This window comes from Aulonocara sp. 'chitande type north' Nkhata Bay, linkage group LG22, assembly GCF_057382095.1.
Source record: "Aulonocara sp. 'chitande type north' Nkhata Bay isolate Kocher_YH1m ecotype deep benthic linkage group LG22, A_spYH_male_GT1.1, whole genome shotgun sequence".
Lineage (NCBI taxonomy): Eukaryota > Metazoa > Chordata > Actinopteri > Cichliformes > Cichlidae > Aulonocara > Aulonocara sp. 'chitande type north' Nkhata Bay.
Window position 1 is genome coordinate 35125013 of NC_141364.1, and position 24994 is coordinate 35150006.

Here is a 24994-nt window from a genome sequence, read left to right on the forward strand (position 1 = left end):
TGATTGGAGAAGCTGACGGCTGCTGATTGGTCCCCTTATCATGGTAAATGGACTGATTCTGATATAGTGCTTTTCTATTCTCCCGGAGTTCTCAGAGCACTCTATACAACATGCCACATTCACACCCACTCATACAAGCACTTCTAAACACAAGTGCAAACTAATCTACACTCACACGCATTCACACTGAACGCATCGGAGGGCAACTTGGGGTTAGCATCTTGCCTAAGGATATTTGACACGTAGACTGGGGAAGCCAAGGATCGAACCACCGACCTTCCAATCAGTAGCTGATCTGCTCTACCACTTGAGCCACAGCCAGTCGTCCCGGGACAGCAACTGACAGCAGCGTCAGAGCCATCCTTGGCCTCCAGACCCTGTGTTACTCGTGTGTGTGTTCCTGAGGATTGCTGAGCTTCTGTATATAGTGTGTAGTTTAGAGTCACGTGTAAATAGTCACTGAAGCTGAAGGGTGAGCTGCCTTCTTATTTTCTGTCTCATTTTCTCCTGTTTATTCAGGTCGGGGTAGCATTTGTCTTTGGTTTGCTCTTTTTATCACGTAGGGTTTAGGTAGCACCTCCTTGACTGGTTTTGTTTGTTATTTTGGCCTTTGTTCACCCCGGAGTCACGCTGCAGTTTAGCCACAGTAAACCAGTTTCACATCTGAATCGGCTGTGGTATGGTTTTGGGGACCAGGGCGGGGTCACTCTTCTTTTAACATATGCTACGTTCCTGTACCCCTAGACAGTGGCGTAACGCCCATAAAACCATTTTATTCAACACTGGTTGTGTGATGTGGTTCTGTGTAGGATTTTGTATTGAATGAGTTTAAAATGTTTTTGGTTTTTTTGTCATTGAGAATTTGTCCAAAAATCAGGTTTCAAAGATAGTGGAAGGTCTTTGTCCCATTCGGGGATGAGTACAGATATTGAGTTTGTGACTGAAAGTAGTGAATATAATTTTGAGAGAATAGTACATTTTTCTTGTCTTGTCCAAATCTTTGAAACAAATTCGTATCTGACATGAGTTTATTATCTTAAAAGAGGTGTGTGATTCCTTCTTGCGCCCATGCTGTAAAGTAAAGAATTGCTCTGTTGACCTGAAAGTCTGAGTGGTGCCACTTTGGAGAAAACCTGCTGGATTCTATTTGGGAGTTTGTGATTTCAAGGGTTGTTCATCAACTGGTGAGGTGGAGAAGATGAATGGGTTTTTTAAGCAGCAGTGGCATTTAATTAAAGCTGTAATCAAGGGACGTTCTGAAAGTTTATCGTTACCGTCTGCTTGTTCTAATTCTATCCAAGAGTTTTGTGCTACCTTTGGGTAAATCCAACTGATAATATGCTGTATCTACATATGCTTTTTAATAATATTTTTGATTCCAATGAGCTCTATTCAGTCATGGTTGATTTCACTGGGAAACAGTTCATTCATGATGCTCTTTTTCATTCATGGTCCTTGCTTTTAACCAGTTCTTTTTGCTGGAAATGTTCAAATGTAGCGATGACGGGACGTGAGACCGTGAGACAGTGTAAGCAGTAGAATGACATGTTGTTAACAGTTTTCAGGATAATCTGGTGCATTTTGGGGATTCCTGAGAAAATCAAGGTGTCTCAGTCTCAGTGCTCTTGTTTGTATGCGGAGGACAGTTTTCTTCTCAGTTTACAGATTTGCCCTCTGAGCTATTATTGCTGACACAGATAATCTGAGCTTCCAGTTGCCCTTTGGGAGTTTTTAAAAACATGCAAATAGAAGATTAACTAGTTTAACTTTGGGAAACGCTGGATGACACCCTATCTTGTGGAGCCACGGCACATATTTCACATTAGAAAAATCACACGACACACCACCAGACAAAAATGTCACAAAAAGCATATTGATCCTTTTTCCCTGCGCACCAGGTATAGTGGAATTAACTCAGTTTGTCCCCAGTATAACTTTTTTGCTTTCTTCTGACCCCTACTCATACTGGGCCTTCATCTGGGTCAGAGTTTTCTCCAGGACCAGGTCAGACTGACTACCTTTTCTCTTCAAATATTTATCCATTGCTGTTAAACACTGTTCTCTCACTCACAGCATGATTATTATGAAATTCCTTCTTCTTCTTCTGTTTTACTGGCAGTTGGCAACCCATTTAATTAGAGCAGGTAGATGCACTGCCCTCTAGTGGAAGAGAATGTAATTGTTCTGCCCGTTACTCATGCTGATTGCTTGGAGTACTAATCAGGTGGAGCTAGATAATCTTACACAGCACACCTATGTGCTGCATCACAGTGCTCTGATCTAACAGCCCCGTGCTGCAATTTGGATTTCTCTGGCACTGAGAATCTCACATTCTCACAGTGTATTGTGTGATCTCAGCCTAAGAACAATCAAATAGCCGTTTTCAAGTTATAAGGCTTTGTTGTTAATTTTCAATCAATAAATCATGAAGTTAACCTTGAAGAGCTTGGTGGATGTAAGCCAGATTTAATGAATTGTTAACATTACCCCAATCTTCTACCACTCTAAACATTTTGAGCGATCATGTTTGTAGACAGAATGCCATGCACGCACGAACACACACAAACACTTCCAAATACAGTGGGGGTGGTACCCACAGCTGATGACCTGATCAAACTTACCAACAGCTGATGAACAAACTACGACTACTGTGAGATGGTAAACCAAACCAATAAGTTGGACACTAACTGGAAGGTTGGTTGTAAAAACATGACCTCCTGGGCAGAGGTGAAAAGTCCAAGTCCTCATGTTGCAAACTGAGACATGAGCGCTGGTAAAAATCTTCACTTTCTATCATATTTGTATTTGGTTTCTTTTGAATGGAGATTTTCCTTTTTGCAACAAGTGTTCAAAATAAAACTTTATGTCTGTCATGGTCCCTGTGTGTGCCCGGCCAGCCCTGCAAGACTACATGTGTTTTTGTTTTAGTTTAAATCTCTGTTCCCCTCCCTCCTGCTCCTGCATCACTCGGGCTCCTGCCTTTGACATACTCACCTGCCGCTAATCACTCACCTGTTGCTCATCACTGTTTCTGGACACTACTAAAGGCAGCAGCTCAGAGCCTCTCGTGGCTGGAATATTGAACACGTTAGTGAGAAACCCGGCTTATAGATTCGACCCGCTGCTGCTAGCCTGACAACGTCTATACTGTGTGAAAACATGCAGACCTATGGGAGCTTGTGTCTGCGTGTGCGTATCATATGGATACACACATTTGGTATATGTATGCCAAGTGTTGATCATGACCTGGTTCTTGTCCTTCAGTGATGCGTTTGCAGCTGCAGTTCAGCTCTTTGCTCATGTACTCAGCTCCCTTTTCCTCTTCCTCACTGGCCCCTTTGCCTATCCACAGAAAGCCCTGCCCATCAGGGGTCCTCAGAAAGAAGGCATCATTAGAGTTTAGGCTGGCGGCACTGGCATCAACCTAAAACAGACAAGAAGTTCAGCATCTTTGCATAAACACATCATTACTTTACTAACGACAATCAGGAAATGGTTTACCTCAGCAATCCTGGTGATGGTGCCCAGGTTCCGTCTGACTTGGAAGAGTCGCGTAGGAGGTGGAGGAGGATGATCGCCCAGGCGGGATGTGCCGCTCTTATACACAATGAGGGGTTTAGATTTAAAAAGACTGAGCAGATGTGGGGGTTCTTTACCCTGAGGCACTCTGACCTGAAACCATATGAAGCAAACTGGTTTTTAACATACCAGTTAAAGAAAGTTGAAGACAATTATTTTTCACAGGACAATTTAAAGTGTTTCTGGTCGACTCGCCCGTTTTCTGTCTGTGTGTGTGTGCATGTGTAGGTCTGCTTATGTGCTTCAGGGGCGGAGCTTGCCTGGCTTCCTGCTCCTTTGGTATCACATCTGTGATCCATTGCTGATTATGGACCTGATTCCATTATGAATGATCTACACTCTAGTGTCAAAAGTATTTGCTCGTCTGCCATCACACGAATATCAAATTGAGTGATTTCTTAATCCAGAGGGTTTAATATGACCCAGCCAACAGTCTGGGAAGGCTTTCAACAAGCTTTCCACAAATGTGCATAAAAGAAGGGCCATTACGTTAGCTCCTGTCTGTATTGGGTTAGGGTCAGGTACATGGTATACACTCTTAGCATGTTTCAATGAATCACTGCACCAACTTCCTATTTTCTAGCAAAATATAAAGAAATGAGGAGTGGCTCAAGATTTTGCACAGTACTGTGCATTTAGAATAATTAACAAAGCAATCAGTACAAGTGCTTCTCATATTTATTTGACACTGGTGTTGTACCTGAACCGCATTCCCTCCCAGTGAACGATCCAGCTCTACGGTCAGGAACGCTGAGGCAGTTAGCTCATCCACAGAGCAGCTGGCTCCCTGCCTGCAGGAGACAGTAATAGTAATCAATATTCAGTTAGTCAAGTTACAGTAAATCTAGAAAGTGAACCAATCTATATTCTTAAAATAAAAATGCATAAAATAACTTTGTCACCAGCTCATTGTTATGGATTTCCAGTGGGAACCTTTTTACTTTGGTTCACTCAGTCCATTCTCCCACTTTGATTTAGTAAAATGTGAAAAAATTGAAAATAATCAGAAAAAACTACCAAACAAATAGACAAACATTCATGTTCATGTAGCTGTGATTCACTGTGATTCACTGTATTAGGAGTCTTAGCTGTCCATAGGGTGTTCTGTGATGGGAGCTTCCTCAGCTCTATGAGAAAAACTTTCAATTACCCTCATTTTGTAATAAAGATTCTGTATTATGGATGATGCATTATCATCCACACTTAGGACTAGTCATTTGAATTTAAAATTTGAGCCCTGTTTAATCCAGAATTGAATTCAAAATCCTGCTCCTCACATACAAGGTCTTAAATAATTGTCATGGTTAGCAGGGCAAACTGTGTGGAATTATTAAAGGACCCAAGATGCAGGCACTACTGATGTGAAGGAGCTTTATTTATGGTGAGTGAACATACAACAAAGACGAGGGTGGCGAAAGCAGAACTGAGAAAACCTAAACTGGGAAAACAAGCAAAAACCAAACATGAAACGGAGAAACAGGGAGATGCAGAAAGACACCGGGAGCTAACGAGACAGGAGGCAAGTAAAACTGAACACGCTCACATCAGACACGAACCTTCAAAGTAAAACAGGAAACTCAAAACACACACGAAGACAGAGACTCAGAGACGCGGGCTCTACACAGAGACCTGACTACACTAGAGGGGATACACAGGCAGGGCTGACACAGATCAGAGGGAGCACAGAATTAACACCAAACCAAATAACAAAGCCTAAAAACTAGAACTCAGGAAGTTCTACAAAACTAGGGAGCTAGAAATACTAGGACAGAAACCAAAACACAAACAGTCATAATTCATAATAAAATCAAAAGTAAAAGTACAAAAACCAAAAATAACTGAGTCACCGACCTGTGACAATAATCAGGCCCCATCTTATCTTAATGTATTAATTAATCAACAATATTCAACATATGGACACCACGGCGCCAGCTGCTCAGGCCCAAGGCTGGAGCCCACCAAAACAACTCCTTGATAACGACTGTGTGATGACTGTTCTTCCCATCCCATGCAAGGCCACCTGGGTTGGCTGGCAGACTGTTTACTTAGCCTAATGGGGCGAAGGACACTGTCTCAGCTGAACTCTGGACACGCACACACACACACTTACACTGATAAGCACGCACTCATCCCCCTCCCTTTCCAAACGCCTTCGATGCTTGTTTCCTGCGGGGGAAGACAGATGGCGGGTCTGCGCGCCGCGCTGGAATGGTATAGGACGACTGCTGTGGTCCTTCGGATTACCCCCCACCCCCCTATCCACCCCTGTGGCTAGTCACGTGCTCTAATGTTGTGATGTGGACATTAATGTGCTCTCTGTGCAGAGGAGTTTTTTTTGTTTCCTGTTCTCATGCTGTCCTCCCATAGGTGCCCAGCGTGAGAAGAGGTCTCTTTTTTTCCTCTTGTACTTTTTCCCATTGTTGTGTAATTTTTCAGTGTTTTCTCTGCAACGCTGACGATCTCCGACTGTATTCCCATGTGATGTCTTTGTTGTGTGTGTAAGTCGGGGGGTCCTATTCCTCTGCGGGGCAACCTGCATATGGCCAATAAAGCATTCATTCAATTCAATTCAATTCAATTCAATTCAATTCAATTCAATGACCTTGTAGTACCATATCACCCTATTAGAGCACTTCGCTCTCGCTCTGCAGGCCTACTTGTTGTTCCTAGAGTATTTAAAAGTAGAATGGGAGGCAGAGCCTTCAGTTTTCAGGCCCCTCTTCTGTGGAACCAGCTTCCAGTTTGGATTCAGGAGACAGACACTATCTCTACTTTCAAGATTAGGCTTCAAACTTTCCTTTTTGCTAAAGCATATAGTTAGGGCTGGACCAGGTGACCCTGAATCCTCCCTTAGTTATGCTGCAATAGACATAGGCTGCCGGGGGATTCCCATCATGCACTGGCTGTTTCTTCTTCTCTGACGTCTTATCATTCACTGTTTGTGTTTATACACTACTTTGCATTTGATCATTAGTTATTATTAATCTCTGTCTCTCTTCCACAGCATGTTTCTTGTCCTCTCTTCTTCTCCTCACCTCCAACCAATCACAGCAGATGGCCCCGCCCCTCCCTGAGCCTGGTTCTGCCGGAGGTTTCTTCCTGTTAAAAGGGAGTTTTTCCTTCCCACTGTCGCCAAAGTGCTTGCTCATAGGGGGTCATATGATTGTTGGGTTTTTCTCTGTATGTATTATTGTAGGGTCTACCTTTCAGTATAAAGCACCAGAAGGTGACTGTTGTTGGGTTTTGGCGCTGTATAAATAAAATTGAATTGAATACTAGGTTTTTGTAATTTTTTAAAAGTCTACTAACAATATTTACATAGATACCACTCTCCTTTTTAAGAAAAACAATAACAAAAACCTGTATTCTGATTAAAAAGACAGAAATCACATAGAGAATCTCATATTTCAAAATGTTACTGATGTAGCACTTGGTAAAGTGTAAAGCTAAAATATGTCCAAAACATTGCATAAATCTGTTGGTATTTGTGTTATTCAACTATATGTTTGGATTTTTGGCTGCTACATGTTTTTCCACTAGTAGGGGGCAGTCACGAAAAAAGAAAAACTATGTTCGAAAAAGGAAAAGAAGAAGAGTGTATTTTTGGGCTCTGTATGTGAAAGCCACGGTTCTGAAGTACCCAAATAAACTCGGTTCTGCTGTTTACACCAAGTTGTCCTGGAGTGGTGTAACACTTTGGAGGTTCCACCGAGATAGTTTTTGGGACTACTTCACACAGAGGAACACAGTAAAGGAGCGTGACAGAGCAAAGGAGCTAATGCTAACGGATTGCGACAGTCTAGCTAATGCCACGGAAACTGTGTTTTCTCCGGTCGGATACACTGAGAGAGTTTTACTCGTCTTAGTTATCTTTCAAGCATGTCTGTGAACCGTGAAGATTTTTTGTTGGAATTGGAGCAGAAGTTATGTGGACTTTCTTTGGAAGAACTGCTCAGAGTATGTGAACTATGTAATATTACAGAAAAGGGCAGCAAAGAAATACAAAGCAAATCTCGCAGAGCTCTCGTTAAGCTTATTAGCCAGTTTTGTGAACGAGAAGAGCTTTTACAGCGAGAGGATGAAGGCATGTCGGTGCTTCTGGAGCTAAATGATGTGCTGGTTTTGCTGGTGGAGGCGCGGTCAGCGGCTGTCGGCGCAGGAGCGGTGGTCCGGTCTTCATCTTCAGACAGAGCGGAGATGATGGTGGAGGCTGTGCACGAGGAGCAACTGGCAGCGGCGCGGGCACCTCCGGAGCAGCGGACAGGGCCGATGACATCGCTAGAGCATCAGGCGGCTCAAGGGACATCAGCGGAGCAGCAGGTGGCCATGAGGACGTCGCTGGACGGCGAAACACAGCGCAAGGGGAGAGACTGTATTGGCAACAGCTGCTGTAATGTTTCATCAGGTGGATTCAGAAAAGACTTCAGGATAAGTGGACATGTGGGTGAGTCTACAGCTAAAGACACGCTGAGTTTCAGTAGCTTAGAGCACCAGATGGAAAGCGGCTTAAAAACGGGCTACTCTGAAGCTGAGATTGTGGAGGCTGTCATACGTGCCATCAGTCCTGGGTTAAAACTAAGGAGCTATTTGGAAGGGAAAGAAGATCTCACATTGACCAGCCTGAGACAAGTTCTAAAAGCCCATTATGCAGAAACGGATGCAACAGTACTGTACCAGCAATTAACCAAAGCTACACAGGGGGCAAATGAAACACCACTTGAGTTCCTGATTAGAGTGCTGGATTTGCGTCAAAAAATCCTTTTCGCATCTGAGCGCACCCAGTCTAGCCTAAAGTATAACAAAGAACTTGTTCAAAGTCAATGTTTTCAGTCCATTAGAACGGGTCTTCTAAATGACAATGTCAGAGCAGAAATGAGAGCATATTTGCAGGATGAAAACTGTAGCGATGAACTCTTATTAATGAAAATGCAAACAGCCCAGTACAATGAAAGCGAGAGAGCGTTAAAGGCAAAAGCCCACAGGTCATTTAGAACAGGACTAAATGTAGTTGAGCAGAATGTAGCGCTTACTGATCCCCGCACAAGCCAGCCTGACACAAAACTGGCTAAAACCCTCAAAGATAACTCCTTATTTGCAAAAATTGAGGAAAGTAACTCAGCAATTAGGGAACTCACAGGACAGGTAGCTTCACTAGTGCAAACTGTCCAACGAGATAGAAGTGGTGATGGTGGTAGACAAGTCAGGGCGTACAGAAAGGCAGCTCAGAGACCAAAAAGGCGATGCTCTGCATGTCAACAAGAAAACAGGGACTGTGACCATTGTTTCAAATGTGGCAGTGACTCTCACTGGGCAAAGGGATGTAAAGTAAGGGGAGCTCAGAAGCAGGAAAACTGGGCGGGGCTGTGACTGCGGGACAAGCCACAGCTTTACCACCAATGTCCCAATGTGATAACATTCCCAAGGCCCAAAGCTTATCCCTAGCATCACCAACCGACTCAGGAAATCCTAAAATTAGGAACCAACCCCCAAACGTGTTAAATTTAAGTACCAAAAAAAGAAAAGTAGCACAGCTCGTGGGCAGAAAGTGTCTAGTATGGTGTAGAATGAATAACTGCAAAACACAGGCACTGTGGGACACGGGAGCCCAAGTTTCAATAATGAGTGCATGCTGGAAATCAGACAATTTACCTCACTTAGAAGTTCACCCCATCAGCGATTTACTAAGTAAGGATGAACTTTTAGACTTGAGAGCTGTAAATGGATCTGAAGTCCCTTTCCAGGGTTGGGTAGAAGTTAGCCTTAGCCTTTGTGATTCGAGAGGAAAAGCTGTAGCTCAGAATGAGGTTCGGGTTCCAATCCTAGTAAGTCAGGATGTGATGCAAAAACCAATAATAGGGTTTAATGCTATTGAGGAACTGATAAAAAAAGACACTACTCAGTCCAGTGAAAGCTTGTCTTTACTCAGAAACTCTCTAAGAGTAGGATCAAGCAAAGCAGAAGCACTGTTGAACCTTATCCACACCACCAGTAGCGAGATAGTTACTTATCCTATCAGATCAGGACGCAAAGCTATTGTCGTACCGAGTGGACAAATGTACGGCGTTAGTTGTTCCATCAAAACAGACCTAAAGGTAAAAAGTGAAATGCTTTTTGAGCCAGATGAAAACTTGTCTTTAGATGAGGGTCTGAAATCTAACTGCCAGTTGCTGTCTATATCAGGCAGTACCCGCAAAGTCAATATCTATGTTACTAATGCTACCAAACATGACATTGTGCTGCCACCTAAAACCCTTCTAGGTAACATAGAGAGGGTAACACATAGTTATCCTGTAAATCTCAAAGAAGCTCAGATAGGCTCGATTGTAGAAAAAGACAATCAGAACCCACCTAGCTCAGCAGAAGAGCCTTGGGAACCACCTGTCAATTTGGGCCACCTTAACACAGAACAACAGGCAGTTGTCTTGAAAATGTTAAGGGAGGAGTCAGGCGCATTTGCTAAACACAAAGAGGAAGTTGGTTACATAAAAAATTTAAAAATGGATATCAAACTCACTGATCAGATTCCTGTAGCCAAATCCTATAATGCGGTCCCACGTGCTCTCTATGATGAAGTAAAAAGTCACATTCAGGACTTGTTAAAAAAAGACTTTATTCACAAATCAACCTCACCATATGCCTCTCCAATAGTGTGTGTGAGGAGGCGGGATGGAGGCCTGAGACTGTGTGTTGATTATAGGGGCCCCAATAAAAAGACCATTCCAGACAGACACCCTATTCCACGAATACAGGAAATCCTTGATGGACTTGGCGGCAATAGGTGGTTTAGTGTGCTTGACCAAGGCAAAGCGTACTATCAAGGTGAAATCAGCGAAGACTCAAAAAAATATACCGCCTTCACAACACCCTGGGGGCTGTATGAATGGAATAGAATCCCATTTGGACTCACCAATGCACCTGCAGCTTTCCAGCGGAGCATGGAGGAAAGTTTGGAAGGCTTGAGGGACAAAATATGCACTCCATATTTAGATGATGTTTTGGTGTACAGTCAAACATTTGAACAGCATATTGAAGATTTGAGATCAGTTCTCAAACGTCAGCGGGCTTGGGGAGTAAAACTAAGACCTGATAAATGTGACTTGTTTAAAAATGAGGTCCGCTATGTGGGCAAAATCATTTCAGCAGACGGCTACAAAATGGATGACCAAGAGGTACAAGCAGTACGAGCTTTGAAGGACAACCCACCAACAAACATTAAAGAGCTGAGAAAGCTTTTAGGATTTTTAGGATACTACCGAAGCTATGTACAAGATTTTTCAAGACATGCAAAGTGCCTATATGATTTACTCTCAGTTGACCACACCCAAACACCAGCGCGGTCAGCCAAGGCGGGGCATGCTGCACCCACCCAAAAAATCATATGGAGTGACAGCCACCAAAAAGCACTAGACTATTTGGTGGATGTTTTGACTAATCCACCTGTGATGGCTTATCCTAAGTTTGAGGAACCCTTCATTCTGCACATCGATGCTTCAGAAGAAGGCCTTGGTGCAGTTTTGTATCAGAGGCAGGACAGTAAATTAAGAGTCACTGGATATGGGTCAAGAACATTAACACAAGCTTAGAGGAACTACAGGTGGCACTCAGGGAAACTTGAGTTTTTGGCACTAAAATGGGCTGTGACTGAGCGCTTTAGAGACTATTTGTTCTATGCTCCCTCAGTGACAGTGTACAGTGATAACAACCCTTTAACCAATTTTTTAGGCACAGCTAAACTGAATGCAACAGGACACAGATGGGTTTCTGAGCTGGCTGATTTTAACATAACACTGAAATACCGACCCGGAAAAAGTAACGTTGATGCAGACTTTTTGTCCAGAACACCTTCTAGTATGGATTCATACATGTCAGAATGTACTGAGCTGTGTTCGCCTGAAGTGTTAAGCGCAGTACTGAATGCCATTGAAACACAGGAAGACAAACAACTGGATTGGATATCAGCCATAACATGCAATCCAGAAGTAAACAAAATACTTACAGAAAATCTGCCAGATGTGAGGATCACAACGCAGGAGCTATTGCAAGCTCAAAAGCAGGACCCTGCCATAGCTTATGTTCTCAACTTAAAGAGTACTGGTGCGAGTCTTGACAAGACATCAGCGCTCAAAACCCCTAAAGGAAAACAGCTACTACACGAGTGGAAAAAGCTGTTTATCTCAGATGACGGGTTGCTGATACGAAAGACTGTGACTTACACTCAGATTGTGATTCCGGAATCGCGCAAAGAACTGGTGTACAAACACCTTCACTGCGAAATGGGTCACTTGGGGGTGGACCGTGTGATGAATTTGGCAAGGAGTAGGTTTTATTGGCCGAATATGTACAAAGATATTGAGTTTTTCATCACACAGGTGTGCAAATGTAATATTCAGAAAAAACCTACAGTTCAGTGTAGGGCCCCCATGTGTCACGTGCCGGCTACTGCACCCTTTGAAATGGTTTCAATAGACTATGTCCATCTCGAAAAGAGCAGGGGAGGGTATGAGTATATTTTAGTGTTACAGGACAACTTCACCAAGTTTGCTCAAGCCTACCCTACACGCAACAAATCTGGCAAAACAGCAGCAGATAAAATTTTTAATGACTTTTCCTTGAAATTTGGTTTTCCTGGTAAATTACATCACGATCAAGGCAGAGAATTTGAAAACCATTTATTCAAACAGCTGCAGAAGTACACAGGAATAGCCAATTCAAAGACCACACCCTACCATCCACAGGGGAACCCAGTGGAAAGGTTTAATCGCACCTTGCTGTCAATGCTCCGGACCCTGGATGAGGAAAAGAAAGGAAACTGGAGTGACTATGTAAACAAAGTTGTGCATGCCTATAATTGCACAACTAGTGACTCGACAGGATACTCGCACTTTTATTTACTCTTTGGTAGACATCCACGTCTCCCTATTGATGTAATTTTTGGACTGAGTGAGACGAACAAATGCAAATCATATGAGGATTATGCTCACAAATGGCAACAACAAATGAAAGAAGCATATGACATTGCATCCAGAAACATTAAAAAGACTCTGGCAAGAGGGAAATCACATTATGACCTGAAGAGACAAAGTGCTGTACTCTCACCTGGGGACAGGGTACTTGTCAGGAACATGTCAGAGAGGGGAGGCCCGGGAAAGTTACGCTCCTATTGGGAGGATCAAGTTCACATAGTGATCTCTCAAAAGGGGGAAAACAGCCCTGTTTATGAGGTTAAGCCGGAGCGTGGTGCTGGGCGAGGCCGTATCCTCCACCGCAACATGTTAATGCCCTGTAATGCATTACCGCTTCCCACAATAACAAGAACTGAACGATGCCACACTACACAGACACAAAAACAAAGAGACCTACAAGACGCATCGAACCATATAGAGAGCTCAGATGATGAAGAACAGTATTGGTCTCAGAGAGTGAGGCACCACCACTGTCAGCCTCAAGGGGATTTAATGGTGTCTGCACCTGCTACTGAACTGGACCAGGACCTTCAGCAAAAGAGCACGGAGCTTAGAGTGGATGCTGAAGAGTTTCAAGTAGAAATGGTGAATGGACAAGGTAACGCTGAACATGACACCTCAGCATCATCAGACACTGTTGCTTCGCCAGGTCAGCCCAGTGAAATGAACCCAGAACTGTCGGAACCGCAGCCGAGAAGATCTCAGAGGGAGAGATGTCCACGGAAAATATTGACTTATGATGCGTTTGGCCAACCAGTTCAAAGAGCAATTGGTCACAGTGTTAACCCATTGTATGCCAGTGCAGCAGCACCGCCATTCTATGACCAGTTTGGAGTACCTTGGGCAGCTCTACAGATGCCTTACTATGCAGCTTATGTGCCAGTTAGTTATTATTGAACTGTGAAAGAGTTTTTTTGAATTTAAATGATGTTACTTTTCAAAAATGTATGGGGACTTACAAGGCCTTACCAATATGGTGACACAAGTATTTGATACTTTTGGGATGGTAGCGTAAGACATTGGATCGTTATGTTTGATGAGGTTAATTGTGATTAAATGGTTACTATCTAAGTTGATAAGCTCCGGAGCACGTGATAAAGTGATAGTAATGTCTTAGAGGGTAATAATTGTATGTGGACTGTTGGAAACAACTCAGCATTGTTATAAGCCGATGCTTATCTGGTAAGAGAGTAACATGTGATTCTGTCACCTGAGGTCCAATAGTGCATCATGAAAGTGATCTTAAAGCACTGCTAAATCCTATTCCGACTTACGCCATCTCTACGTTGTCACAAGGAAAAGAGAAGTATAGTTGTTTATTTTTGTTTCTTATTGTCATGTTTCCTCAATGTTGGGACAACATTTATTTAGCAGGGGAGGAATGTAGCACTTGGTAAAGTGTAAAGCTAAAATATGTCCAAAACATTGCATAAATCTGTTGGTATTTGTGTTATTCAACTATATGTTTGGATTTTTGGCTGCTACATGTTTTTCCACCAGTAGGGGGCAGTCACGAAAAAAGAAAAACTATGTTCGAAAAAGGAAAAGAAGAAGAGTGTATTTTTGGGCTCTGTATGTGAAAGCCACGGTTCTGAAGTACCCAAATAAACTCGGTTCTGCTGTTTACACCAAGTTGTCCTGGAGTGGTGTAACACTGAGTATCAGACAAGGGTTTCTCAGAAGAACATTCTCCAAGCTTTGGAACCGCCGACATGGCTCCAATAGCTTGGAGAATGTTTTCTGATATGCAAAATAAAATGAACATTTTTTCCCCAAACATTCTCCACTTCTTTGACCTTCTGGATGAGGTTTCCTCACTTAACACTGAACGCTTGTCCTTTTGCAATATGTCAGCGTTGAGTTCTTTTTCCCACGTTGCCTTCCTGTATCACCATGAATCCTTTATTCATTATATTTTGATCCATCAGCCTGATCTGTTTTTCAAATCATTCTTGTAGTATTCTTCTTGTAGGCATAACTCAGGATGTCAATTAGTATGTCAACTTCCCTTAATTCTCCCGTTTCAGTTTTTTTTTGATACAGTAATCCCTTACTTGTAATTACCTTGTAAATCCCCTTTGTAATTCTGCAAACCTTCTAAAAGGTCCAGTCAGTGTACAAACTGTTGTGATACCCTTGTCTCACAATTTTTTATGCTCAATCATCCAAGTATGGAAATCCCAAAAAGTTGATTCTGCTCACCTGGATGTAGCGTTTTCAGTGGGAGAAATGTTTTGTCACTCATCCAGGTGACTTCTACAGTCTCAGCTGACTGCAGACTACAGGTGCAAGTTTCAGTCATTATGCAAATGTACTGTTTATATGGTTGGGGAACCTGCAATCACCTAAGACCAAAGAAGACACTTGAATGAGTGACTGAACGCTACGTCCAGATGAACAGATTCAACTTTAGGGCTCAGGTTGGTATTTTAATGTCTCCCTCCAAAATATGCTCCCCCAGATTTTATTCCATTGATTGATTTCATTATCACTTTCCTGAAGATGTTTTATTCCCTTGGTCTAATAATGATGTTGGAATTCGATTTTGGATTCTTTGTCCTTTCATCTTGCTTGTGTAACCCATGTGAAATACAGGGCTGCAAAATCCCTTTTTGTAATCTAAGGCTATAGCCTGTTATTGTCACAAGGGGGCGCTGTGATGCAGTCTTGTGTTCTGACGACCTTGTGTCTAGTGCACAGGAAGTATTACCTCTCTCTTCCTGTGAGATCTTCCCTCTGATGGCGGTCAAGTACGTGTCGGAGCGCATGGAAAAAGTATCTTGGTATGCAATACTGCAACCCGGTTAATGAGACCAGATTGTTTTACGTATAAATGGTACTCTTTTATTAGGCCCCGAACTCTGACCACAAAGGGAATAACGTCTGTCAAGTTATTTGTGTCTGAAAATCCCGGTGAGTCACGTGCTTTCGTTAGCTACCTGTTAAGTTAGATAATGTATTTCACTAGCCGATTCAGCTCAGAAACCTTTGAACAAAAACCAATCGGGAGCTATGAGAATCTGGCGTGTTGTTTCACTTCTCCTGTTGTTCTTTACAGTGTGTTATAAGTGTTGAATGCTTTGAGCTAAACGATGCCGATGCTAGATGCGATGCTAGCTGCTAATAGCTGTTAGCCACCCCACCCCGCTGAAGCCATATTCCGATCGGGGAGGTATTCAAGTAGAAGCAATAGCTCTGTTTATATTAGAATGGTTATGTCTTAATAGATATGAGCATATTTCAAGTTTAATAGTATTTGCACTGAATTAAGTTACATTTGCTTGTAAGCCTTAAGGATGAATGTCGCTTTCATTGCTATGACTGTTTACATTACAGTTTAAGCTGCTGATGTTCTTTGTTGTGATATAATTTTGATAAAATTGTTGATACTGGTACAAACAAGTTAATGTAACTCTTGTAACTTGGTAAAGCTAAAGGGAATGCCATTTGTGATTAATACATTTGGAAAAGAAGTTAATGAGCTCATGTTAAGAACACAAAATGGGAAAAGAAATTGATTGTTCTGCACTGTTTGTGTAGATTGGTTTTTTTGAACTACTAGAAGAATTCTGGAGAACCACTGACGGCGAGAACAGCCCAAATGAGATCCTGGATGATCGTGAAATGGTGTGGCCAGCCATGCGATCGGATTGTGGGATTTGCCTGAGAAACTGATTCAAGCAACCCTGGATTACAGATAAGCCCTATGCACTACTTTTCCTACCCGGATAATAGGGTTTGCACACTGACAATTCCCCTACAGTACACCTGTTTGGGTTTTCAACGACTTTAAAGGACAATTCAGACTGGACAATTCAAACTTCACAACAGGAACACTTTAATCTCTTTCATTCATTCCAAAGAGCTCTGATACTGTTCAGTATAAATCTTCCATTTAAATGTCTTTATTTTGTTTTGTTTTACATGTATTCACCTTTAAAATGCACTATTAGTGTGCAATTTGGGTTATTGTGTTGTATATGTATATAAATGGTACTGAGGCAATAAAGGTCCCAGTTATTCACTTCCAAGCCAACTCCTTTTGTGAGTCTCCAAAACAAAACCTCCTCCTGAACCTAGAAAGATGTCTAGGGTCTCTATTTGAAGTGAGAGTGTACTGGTCCTGAGTAGAGGCGCTACACAAAACGTGGCGAACCAGCCAGGAGGTTTAATTCCTTTTATTTTGGAAGTTGAGCAACTGGTGCTTTCATGCCTTTTGGGTCAAATCATTACAATTGTCCATGACATTCTGGGTTGGAGCAATAAGACAACATGGATGTAATCCAAAGTGAAGGTGTCAAAGTACCTAACTCTGTCCTAGTAGGAGGGTTAACAGGCGATGAGGTTGACAATGAGGTTATTGATTACTTAGGGCAGTTTGGTTCTATTGGAAGAGTAATCAAAGTAACTAGCACAGAGGCACAGTTTAAAAACACAGCCATTGTGGAGTTCCAATCAGGTGAACCAGTCCAGTTCCTTAAGGATAGCTTGCCTTGCAAAAGACAAAGCCGTAACCCAAGTGTTGTCCATCATATCCAGCTTCTGTCTGCGCTGTATGCTGCAGACAGGGGTTCATGTTTAACCCATTCTTACCTAACTGAACTGAAAGGGCTTGCTAAACTGAGTGGTGCAGATTTTGAGAAGGTTTTACTAGATGAGCTGGCCAGAATGAAGAAGTCCACTGAGAGTGATCCCGCAGTTGGACCAAATGTAACAGTGCCTAATCAGAATCTGCAGCTCACTAGTGACACAGACCAAGATGAACCAGCCATCATAGAGCATCAAAGTTCTCTTAAACTGGGCAGTGATTTAACCCACTTGCCTGAGCATGACTCTTACTCATCCTCTCCAAGTGTAGAAGTGACTCCCTCGCACAGAAAAACCACTATCTACTTACCACCTGAACAGCTCACTACACCTGAAGTACAGAGAGTAGTAGTTGAGCATGTCATTAAGAACAATGAAATGCCTTCTCAAGGTCATGCAAAGCTCAGGCCCTTCTCGGGGAAAACCCCTTGCTCTACTTTCGAAGCTGATTATGATACGTGGCGCAACAATGTTGAATTCCACCTCATAGATTGTACCATATCTGACAAACATATGGTAAGGAAAATAGTTGAGAGCCTTCTTCCACCAGCTGCTAACATTGTAAAGCACCTTGGTCATAACGCTTCTCCCCATGACTATCTCAGCCTTCTTGACTCAGCGTATGGTACTGTTGATGATGGGGATGAGCTTTTTGCCAAATTCCTGAGCACAAACCAGAACTCAGGTGAAAAGCCTTCTGCCTATTTACAGCGGTTGCAGATAACCCTGAGTAAAGTCATTAAAAGAGGTGGCATCACTACAAATGATTCAGATCGCCAACTGCTTAAACAGTTTTGTAGAGGTTGCTGGAATAACAGCTTGATCACAACCTTGCAGCTTGAGCAGAAGAAGGACAAGCCACCTTCATTTCCAGAGTTGCTCCTCATGCTACGTACTGAGGAGGACCGGCAAGCGGCAAAGTCCAGCCGAATGAAACAGCACTTAGGCATTTCTAAACCTAAGGCACATTTGAACTCCCTTGAAGTAGGAGAGTATGTCACTGATGATACAGACGTATCAGCTGTTAATGATAGGCTAGTGCCTTTTGATGCACATAAGTTAGAAAGGAAACTTGCAAAGCTACAAGCCCAAGTGGCTTCACTGAAAGCATCAGCTATTGACAGTTCAAGCCAGAACTCTGACAAGCCAAATAAGAAAACCAAACCTAAGTTCAAGATTCTTCCTAAAGAGAAATCTGACCCAAGTGAGACTAAGCCCACTAAGAAGCCACGCCCATGGTACTGCTTCAGGTGCGGCGAGGATGGTCATATTGCTCCCTCTTGCAGCAATGAACCAAACCCTGAACTAGTTGAAATGAAACGTAAGGAGTTCAACCAAAAACTACAAGTCTGGGAGGAACAGAATATGTCAGCTTTAAACTAAAATCAGTTTCTGGGGAGGGACTACCAGGAACTGAAAGTAATCATGAACGTCCCAAACCGGATCCTCAGAGCAAAGCATCTTCTCTCTCTCGTGCAGCACGACCCCAGATTAGGTTACCCAAGGGACTTGTAGGACAGAAATGTACAGCAAATGTTACCGTGTCGGGAGTCAATTGCAGTTGTCTCCTTGACACTGGGTCTCAAGTGACCACAGTGTCCGCTTCATTTTACAACACCAATCTTTCAGAACATCCCATTCAGCCTATCAGTGGCCTGGATGTTGAGGCTGCTAGTGGCCAAAATGTTCCTTACTTGGGATACATACCCATCAGCCTTAAGTTTCCAAAAAGCTTTATTGAAACTGAGCCTGAGGTTTCTAGCCTTGCTTTAGTAGTACCTGACTTACGCTCTAACTGTGACTTGCCTGTGCTGATTGGGACAAATGCACTTGATGTTCTGTACGACGAATATTGTCAAGGTAAAGATCCCAATGATTTGTCGTCGGTCTATGGCTACAGGCAGATCCTCCGTACACTCAAGGTCAGGAGAGAGATAAACCTAGCCGGAAACGATGGCTTTGTAACTCTTAAGGGCAAGGTGCAACACGTAGTACCAGCTCAAGGGAGGGTCCTCCTTGAAGGCTGTGTCAGATCCAGCAGTGCTGGTGAATGTGCCATTGTTGAACAGCCAACGACATCCACCTTACCAGGGGGAATTTTTGTGGAGTGCTGTCTTGTCACTTTGCCCAAGAAGCATCCTCATAGGTTACCTATATGGGTGAGAAATGAAACTGAGCATGACGTAACACTGCCTTCTAGATGTGTCATTGCAGAGCTCCATAGTCCTGCAAAGATATATGACGAATCACCCATTTCAACCAAAAATGATGACACTGTGAAATGTTGTAATGTTACTGCACAGCCAGTTGATGAACCTGCTCACCCAGATTTGACATTTGACTTTGGCAATTCTCCCCTCCCGCAGGAGTGGAAAGAGAGGGTTACCCAGCGTCTAAGTGCCTATGCTGATGTTTTTGCCCAGCATGATTTGGATCTTGGACATGTATCTAAAGTGAAACATCACATAAACTTAAAGGAAGAAGCACCCTTTAAGCAAAAGTCCAGGCCAATCCACCCAAATGATTATGAAGCTGTGAGGAAGCACTTGCAAGCACTCCTTGATGCAGGAGTAATCCGTGAATCAGAGTCCCCTTATGCTTCACCGATTGTGGTGGTTAAAAAGAAGAATGGAGAGGTCCGTCTTTGTATTGATTATCGTAAGCTCAATGCGTTAACAATACGAGATGCGTACGCACTTCCAAACCTTGAAGAGGCTTTCTCAGCCCTTGCTGGATCCAAATGGTTTTCAGTAATGGATCTCAAGTCTGGTTATTACCAGATTGAGATGGAGGAATGTGATAAGCCCAAGACAGCTTTTGTGTGCCCCTTGGGATTTTACGAGTTTAACCGTATGCCCCAGGGGATCACCAACGCTCCCAGCACCTTCCAGCGCTTAATGGAACGGTGTATGGGCAGCCTCAATCTGAAAGAAGTTCTGGTGTTCATAGATGACATCATCGTGTTCTCCAGCACTTTGGAGGAACATGAAACCAGGCTTCTACGTGTCCTTCAGCAACTGAGAGAATATGGGTTGAAACTTTCTCCCAAAAAATGCTCCTTCTTCCAAAGTTCTGTGCGATACCTAGGACACATCGTGTCTACCAAAGGTGTAGAGACCGATCCTGAGAAGGTCAGAGCTCTCAAAACCTGGCCAAGACCCCAGACGCTCAGTGACCTCAAGTCTTTCCTAGGCTTTGCAGGGTACTATCGACGGTTTGTGAAGGACTATTCAAAAATTGTCAAACCCCTGAATGATCTTACCAAAGGCTACCCACCATACAGGAAGGGCAGAAAGGTGACACCCGGTCCTAGCGGATACTTGAACCCTAAAGAGCCTCTTTCCAGCCGTTGGACACCTGCTTGTCAGGAAGCTTTTGAGGTAATCATAGAGAAACTGACATCAGCTCCAGTGCTTGGATATGCTAACCCAAAATTACCATACGTCCTCCATACTGATGCGAGCACCTCTGGGTTAGGGGCAGCCTTGTATCAAGAACAGGATGGTGAAGTGAGGGTTATTGCCTACGCAAGTAGAGGACTTTCACCCAGTGAAAAGCGGTATCCAGCTCATAAACTGGAATTTCTTGCATTAAAGTGGTCCATTGTAGAGAAGTTCCAAGATTATCTCTACGGGAACACATTCACGGTTTTAACGGACAACAACCCATTAACCTATGTTTTGAAGTCAGCCAAGCTTGATGCTGCCAGCTACCGCTGGTTGGCCGCTCTCTCCACCTTCGACTTTAATATTAAGTATCGTGCTGGTAAGAGCAATCAAGATGCAGATGGCCTCTCTAGGCGGCCACATGATACTGTGGATGATGACTATGCTTCTCTTGAAGAAAAAGAGCGAATGAAACAATTCGCTTCCCATCATCTCTCTTCATCTCCCAACAGACAAGATGTGACAGCTGACACATTCAGTGTCTTGTGCCACCGTCATCTCTTAGGTGAATCTGACAATAGCCTACCTTCTATCACTTTGGTAGAGTCCCTTGCTCTACATACCGATGCGGTGCCAGACGTCTACGCAGATGATGGAACATTAGGTTGTTCTGTCATACCTACCTATAGTGAGGTAGAACTCCAACAGCATCAGAGGTCTGACCCAATTATTGGGTATGTGGTCAATATGTTAGAAAATGGAGGTGAAGCAAATTCCAATCCTAACTCTGCATCCTTAGAGCTTAAACTAATGCTCAAAGAGTGGAAACGTTTGGAACTGAAAAATGGTCTCCTCTACAGAACCCGCAAATCAGGTGAAAATGTCACCTTTCAGCTTGTCGTCCCTGAGTCTTTAAGGTCCACCATTCTCACTTGCCTTCATGACGACATGGGGCATATGGGTTTGGAAAGAACCCTCGACTTGGTTAGGTCAAGATTTTATTGGCCTAAAATGGCAAATGATGTAGAGAGAAAGATTAAGTCTTGCGGACGTTGTGTTAGAAGAAAGACTCTTCCTGAAAGAGCAGCACCTCTTGTGAGTATCCAAACAACCCGTCCCATGGAACTGGTATGCATGGACTATTTATCCTTGGAGCCTGACAGTCACAACACCAAAGACATTCTGGTCATAACTGATCATTTCACCAAATACGCTGTTGCTATGCCAACAAAAGACCAAAAGGCTACAACAGTTGCGAAGTGTCTTTGGGAGCAGTTTCTGGTGCATTATGGTTTTCCTGAGCGCCTGCTTAGTGATCAGGGCAGGGATTTTGAGTCACAACTCATTAAAGAGCTCTGTGCCCTAGCTGGTATCACGAAGGTGCGCACCAGTCCTTATCATCCATGGGGAAACCCAGTTGAACGGTTCAACCGAACTCTTCTTGGCATGTTAGGAACTCTACGAGACAAAGAGAAAACTCATTGGCGCGATTATGTGAAACCACTAACTCATGCCTATAATTGCACCAAGAACGAGACCACTGGGTTTAGCCCATACGAGTTAATGTTTGGTCGCCAGCCGAGGCTTCCCGTGGATATTGCATTCTGCCTGCCAGTTAAAGATGGCTCTCCTACATCTCACTCTCAGTATGTGAGAGCTCTGAAGGCTCGCCTTCAAGAGAGCTATCAGATCGCTGCCAAAAACTCTCAGAAGGTTGCTGAACGGAATAAACGCCGTTTTGACAAAACTGTCAGGGAGTCAACTTTGGAGAAAGGTGATCAAGTGCTAGTGCGGAACCTGCAACTTCGGAATAAACACAAACTTGCAGATAAGTGGGAGTCAACCATGTACAGAGTGGTGGAAAAGATGGTAGACCTACCTGTGTATGTTGTACAGCCTATGAATGGAGATGGTCCTATTCGAACTCTTCACAGGGATCTCTTACTCCCTTGTGGTGACTTATCTGAAGCTGAGGAAGTTGACCAGGTCAAGCCAAAGAGTTGCAGGCCAAGAACGAGGCGCAGTCAGCCTCTGTTACTGGAGGAGCAATCAGAATCTGAAGACGACTCACCTGTCTATCCTAGGCAGTCTTCTGTCATTCCTGGAAAGTTGGTTCAGGTGTTTGAAATCCCGAAGAGACGACAGCAAACCGGAAAAACAGTACCGGAGGGTAGTTGTATACCAGCTACGCCAGCAGACTGTGTAAACCCTCAGCCTCAGAATGAGCCTTGCAGAGGCAGCTCCCCTTTGCTGCCTGCAGAGCCTGTAGGGGTACCTCCTGAAGTAGCTGAAGGAGAGGAGCCAGATGTTGTGGCTGAGCAACACCCTACTGAAGACGATGTAACTTTACCAACTATGACTAATCAAAAATCAGCTGTGGCCGAAGACAGCATTGATGTACCGTCCATTGATGTAGAGGCTCCTATAGCTACGGAAACCATTGATCTGAACCCACAAACCCCTGAGGTAGCTCTGGAGCATAAGGAAACTGTTGACAGTGGAGAAAAAAATGACCATGTTCGTAAGTCAGAAAGGACACGTCGACCACCAAGGCGCTTCCATTATCCTGAGTTGGGAAATCCCTTAATTTCCTTTGCGCAGAGCCTCATAGAGAGCTTTAACCAAGCACTTTATACAATAGGTGACTATGAGAGTTCATCTGTAGACCATAGCGTGACGCATGAAGGGGCTCATGCTGGGTCAAAGGGGGAGGGTGTAACCCATGTGAAATACAGGGCTGCAAAATCCCTTTTTGTAATCTAAGGCTATAGCCTGTTATTGTCACAAGGGGGCGCTGTGATGCAGTCTTGTGTTCTGACGACCTTGTGTCTAGTGCACAGGAAGTATTACCTCTCTCTTCCTGTGAGATCTTCCCTCTGATGGCGGTCAAGTACGTGTCGGAGCGCATGGAAAAAGTATCTTGGTATGCAATACTGCAACCCGGTTAATGAGACCAGATTGTTTTACGTATAAATGGTACTCTTTTATTAGGCCCCGAACTCTGACCACAAAGGGAATAACGTCTGTCAAGTTATTTGTGTCTGAAAATCCCGGTGAGTCACGTGCTTTCGTTAGCTACCTGTTAAGTTAGATAATGTATTTCACTAGCCGATTCAGCTCAGAAACCTTTGAACAAAAACCAATCGGGAGCTATGAGAATCTGGCGTGTTGTTTCACTTCTCCTGTTGTTCTTTACAGTGTGTTATAAGTGTTGAATGCTTTGAGCTAAACGATGCCGATGCTAGATGCGATGCTAGCTGCTAATAGCTGTTAGCCACCCCACCCCGCTGAAGCCATATTCCGATCGGGGAGGTATTCAAGTAGAAGCAATAGCTCTGTTTATATTAGAATGGTTATGTCTTAATAGATATGAGCATATTTCGAGTTTAATAGTATTTGCACTGAATTAAGTTACATTTGCTTGTAAGCCTTAAGGATGAATGTCGCTTTCATTGCTATGACTGTTTACATTACAGTTTAAGCTGCTGATGTTCTTTGTTGTGATATAATTTTGATAAAATTGTTGATACTGGTACAAACAAGTTAATGTAACTCTTGTAACTTGGTAAAGCTAAAGGGAATGCCATTTGTGATTAATACATTTGGAAAAGAAGTTAATGAGCTCATGTTAAGAACACAAAATGGGAAAAGAAATTGATTGTTCTGCACTGTTTGTGTAGATTGGTTTTTTTGAACTACTAGAAGAATTCTGGAGAACCACTGACGGCGAGAACAGCCCAAATGAGATCCTGGATGATCGTGAAATGGTGTGGCCAGCCATGCGATCGGATTGTGGGATTTGCCTGAGAAACTGATTCAAGCAACCCTGGATTACAGATAAGCCCTATGCACTACTTTTCCTACCCGGATAATAGGGTTTGCACACTGACAATTCCCCTACAGTACACCTGTTTGGGTTTTCAACGACTTTAAAGGACAATTCAGACTGGACAATTCAAACTTCACAACAGGAACACTTTAATCTCTTTCATTCATTCCAAAGAGCTCTGATACTGTTCAGTATAAATCTTCCATTTAAATGTCTTTATTTTGTTTTGTTTTACATGTATTCACCTTTAAAATGCACTATTAGTGTGCAATTTGGGTTATTGTGTTGTATATGTATATAAATGGTACTGAGGCAATAAAGGTCCCAGTTATTCACTTCCAAGCCAACTCCTTTTGTGAGTCTCCAAAACAAAACCTCCTCCTGAACCTAGAAAGATGTCTAGGGTCTCTATTTGAAGTGAGAGTGTACTGGTCCTGAGTAGAGGCGCTACACTTGGTAATGAGAATAGCATACAGAGACTGTTCTCATTCCCGACGCGTAACATACCGCCACGTCCCGAGGCGCTCCATAGGAATGCGAAAGGTAACCTTCCACGTCCCTGTGATACACGCCGGATTGTGGATGGAATCCAATAGGATGATGCTCCCTAACCTAAACCACAACCTTAATCGTGTTAGATAGTGTTTTCC

The 24994-nt window shown here is 43.3% G+C and overlaps 2 protein-coding genes and 1 long non-coding RNA gene across 3 annotated transcripts in view; 2 read left to right on the top strand and 1 right to left on the bottom strand.

Moving 5' to 3' along the window:
* Positions 1-24994, bottom strand: part of scin (scinderin) — a 93736-nt gene that overhangs the window by 49685 nt on the left and 19057 nt on the right. The window contains exons 10-12 of the mRNA XM_086280682.1: positions 4280-4370; positions 3502-3672; positions 3247-3424 (exon numbers count right to left, since the gene is read on the bottom strand). Coding sequence (XP_086136808.1) covers positions 3247-3424; positions 3502-3672; positions 4280-4370 — 440 coding nt within the window. The remainder of the gene's footprint in view (positions 1-3246; positions 3425-3501; positions 3673-4279; positions 4371-24994) is intronic.
* LOC147304580 (uncharacterized) lies at positions 15130-16674 on the top strand. The gene is made up of 3 exons (XR_015126908.1): positions 15130-15325; positions 15394-15455; positions 16083-16674. It is a non-coding gene; the product is annotated as an uncharacterized LOC147304580 (long non-coding RNA).
* Positions 16815-24794, top strand: LOC147304581 (uncharacterized). The gene is made up of 3 exons (XM_086281183.1): positions 16815-18333; positions 18456-23438; positions 23507-24794. Exons 1-2 carry the CDS (start codon positions 16815-16817, stop codon positions 23276-23278), a joined length of 6342 nt encoding a protein of 2113 aa, XP_086137309.1. The 3' UTR covers positions 23279-23438; positions 23507-24794.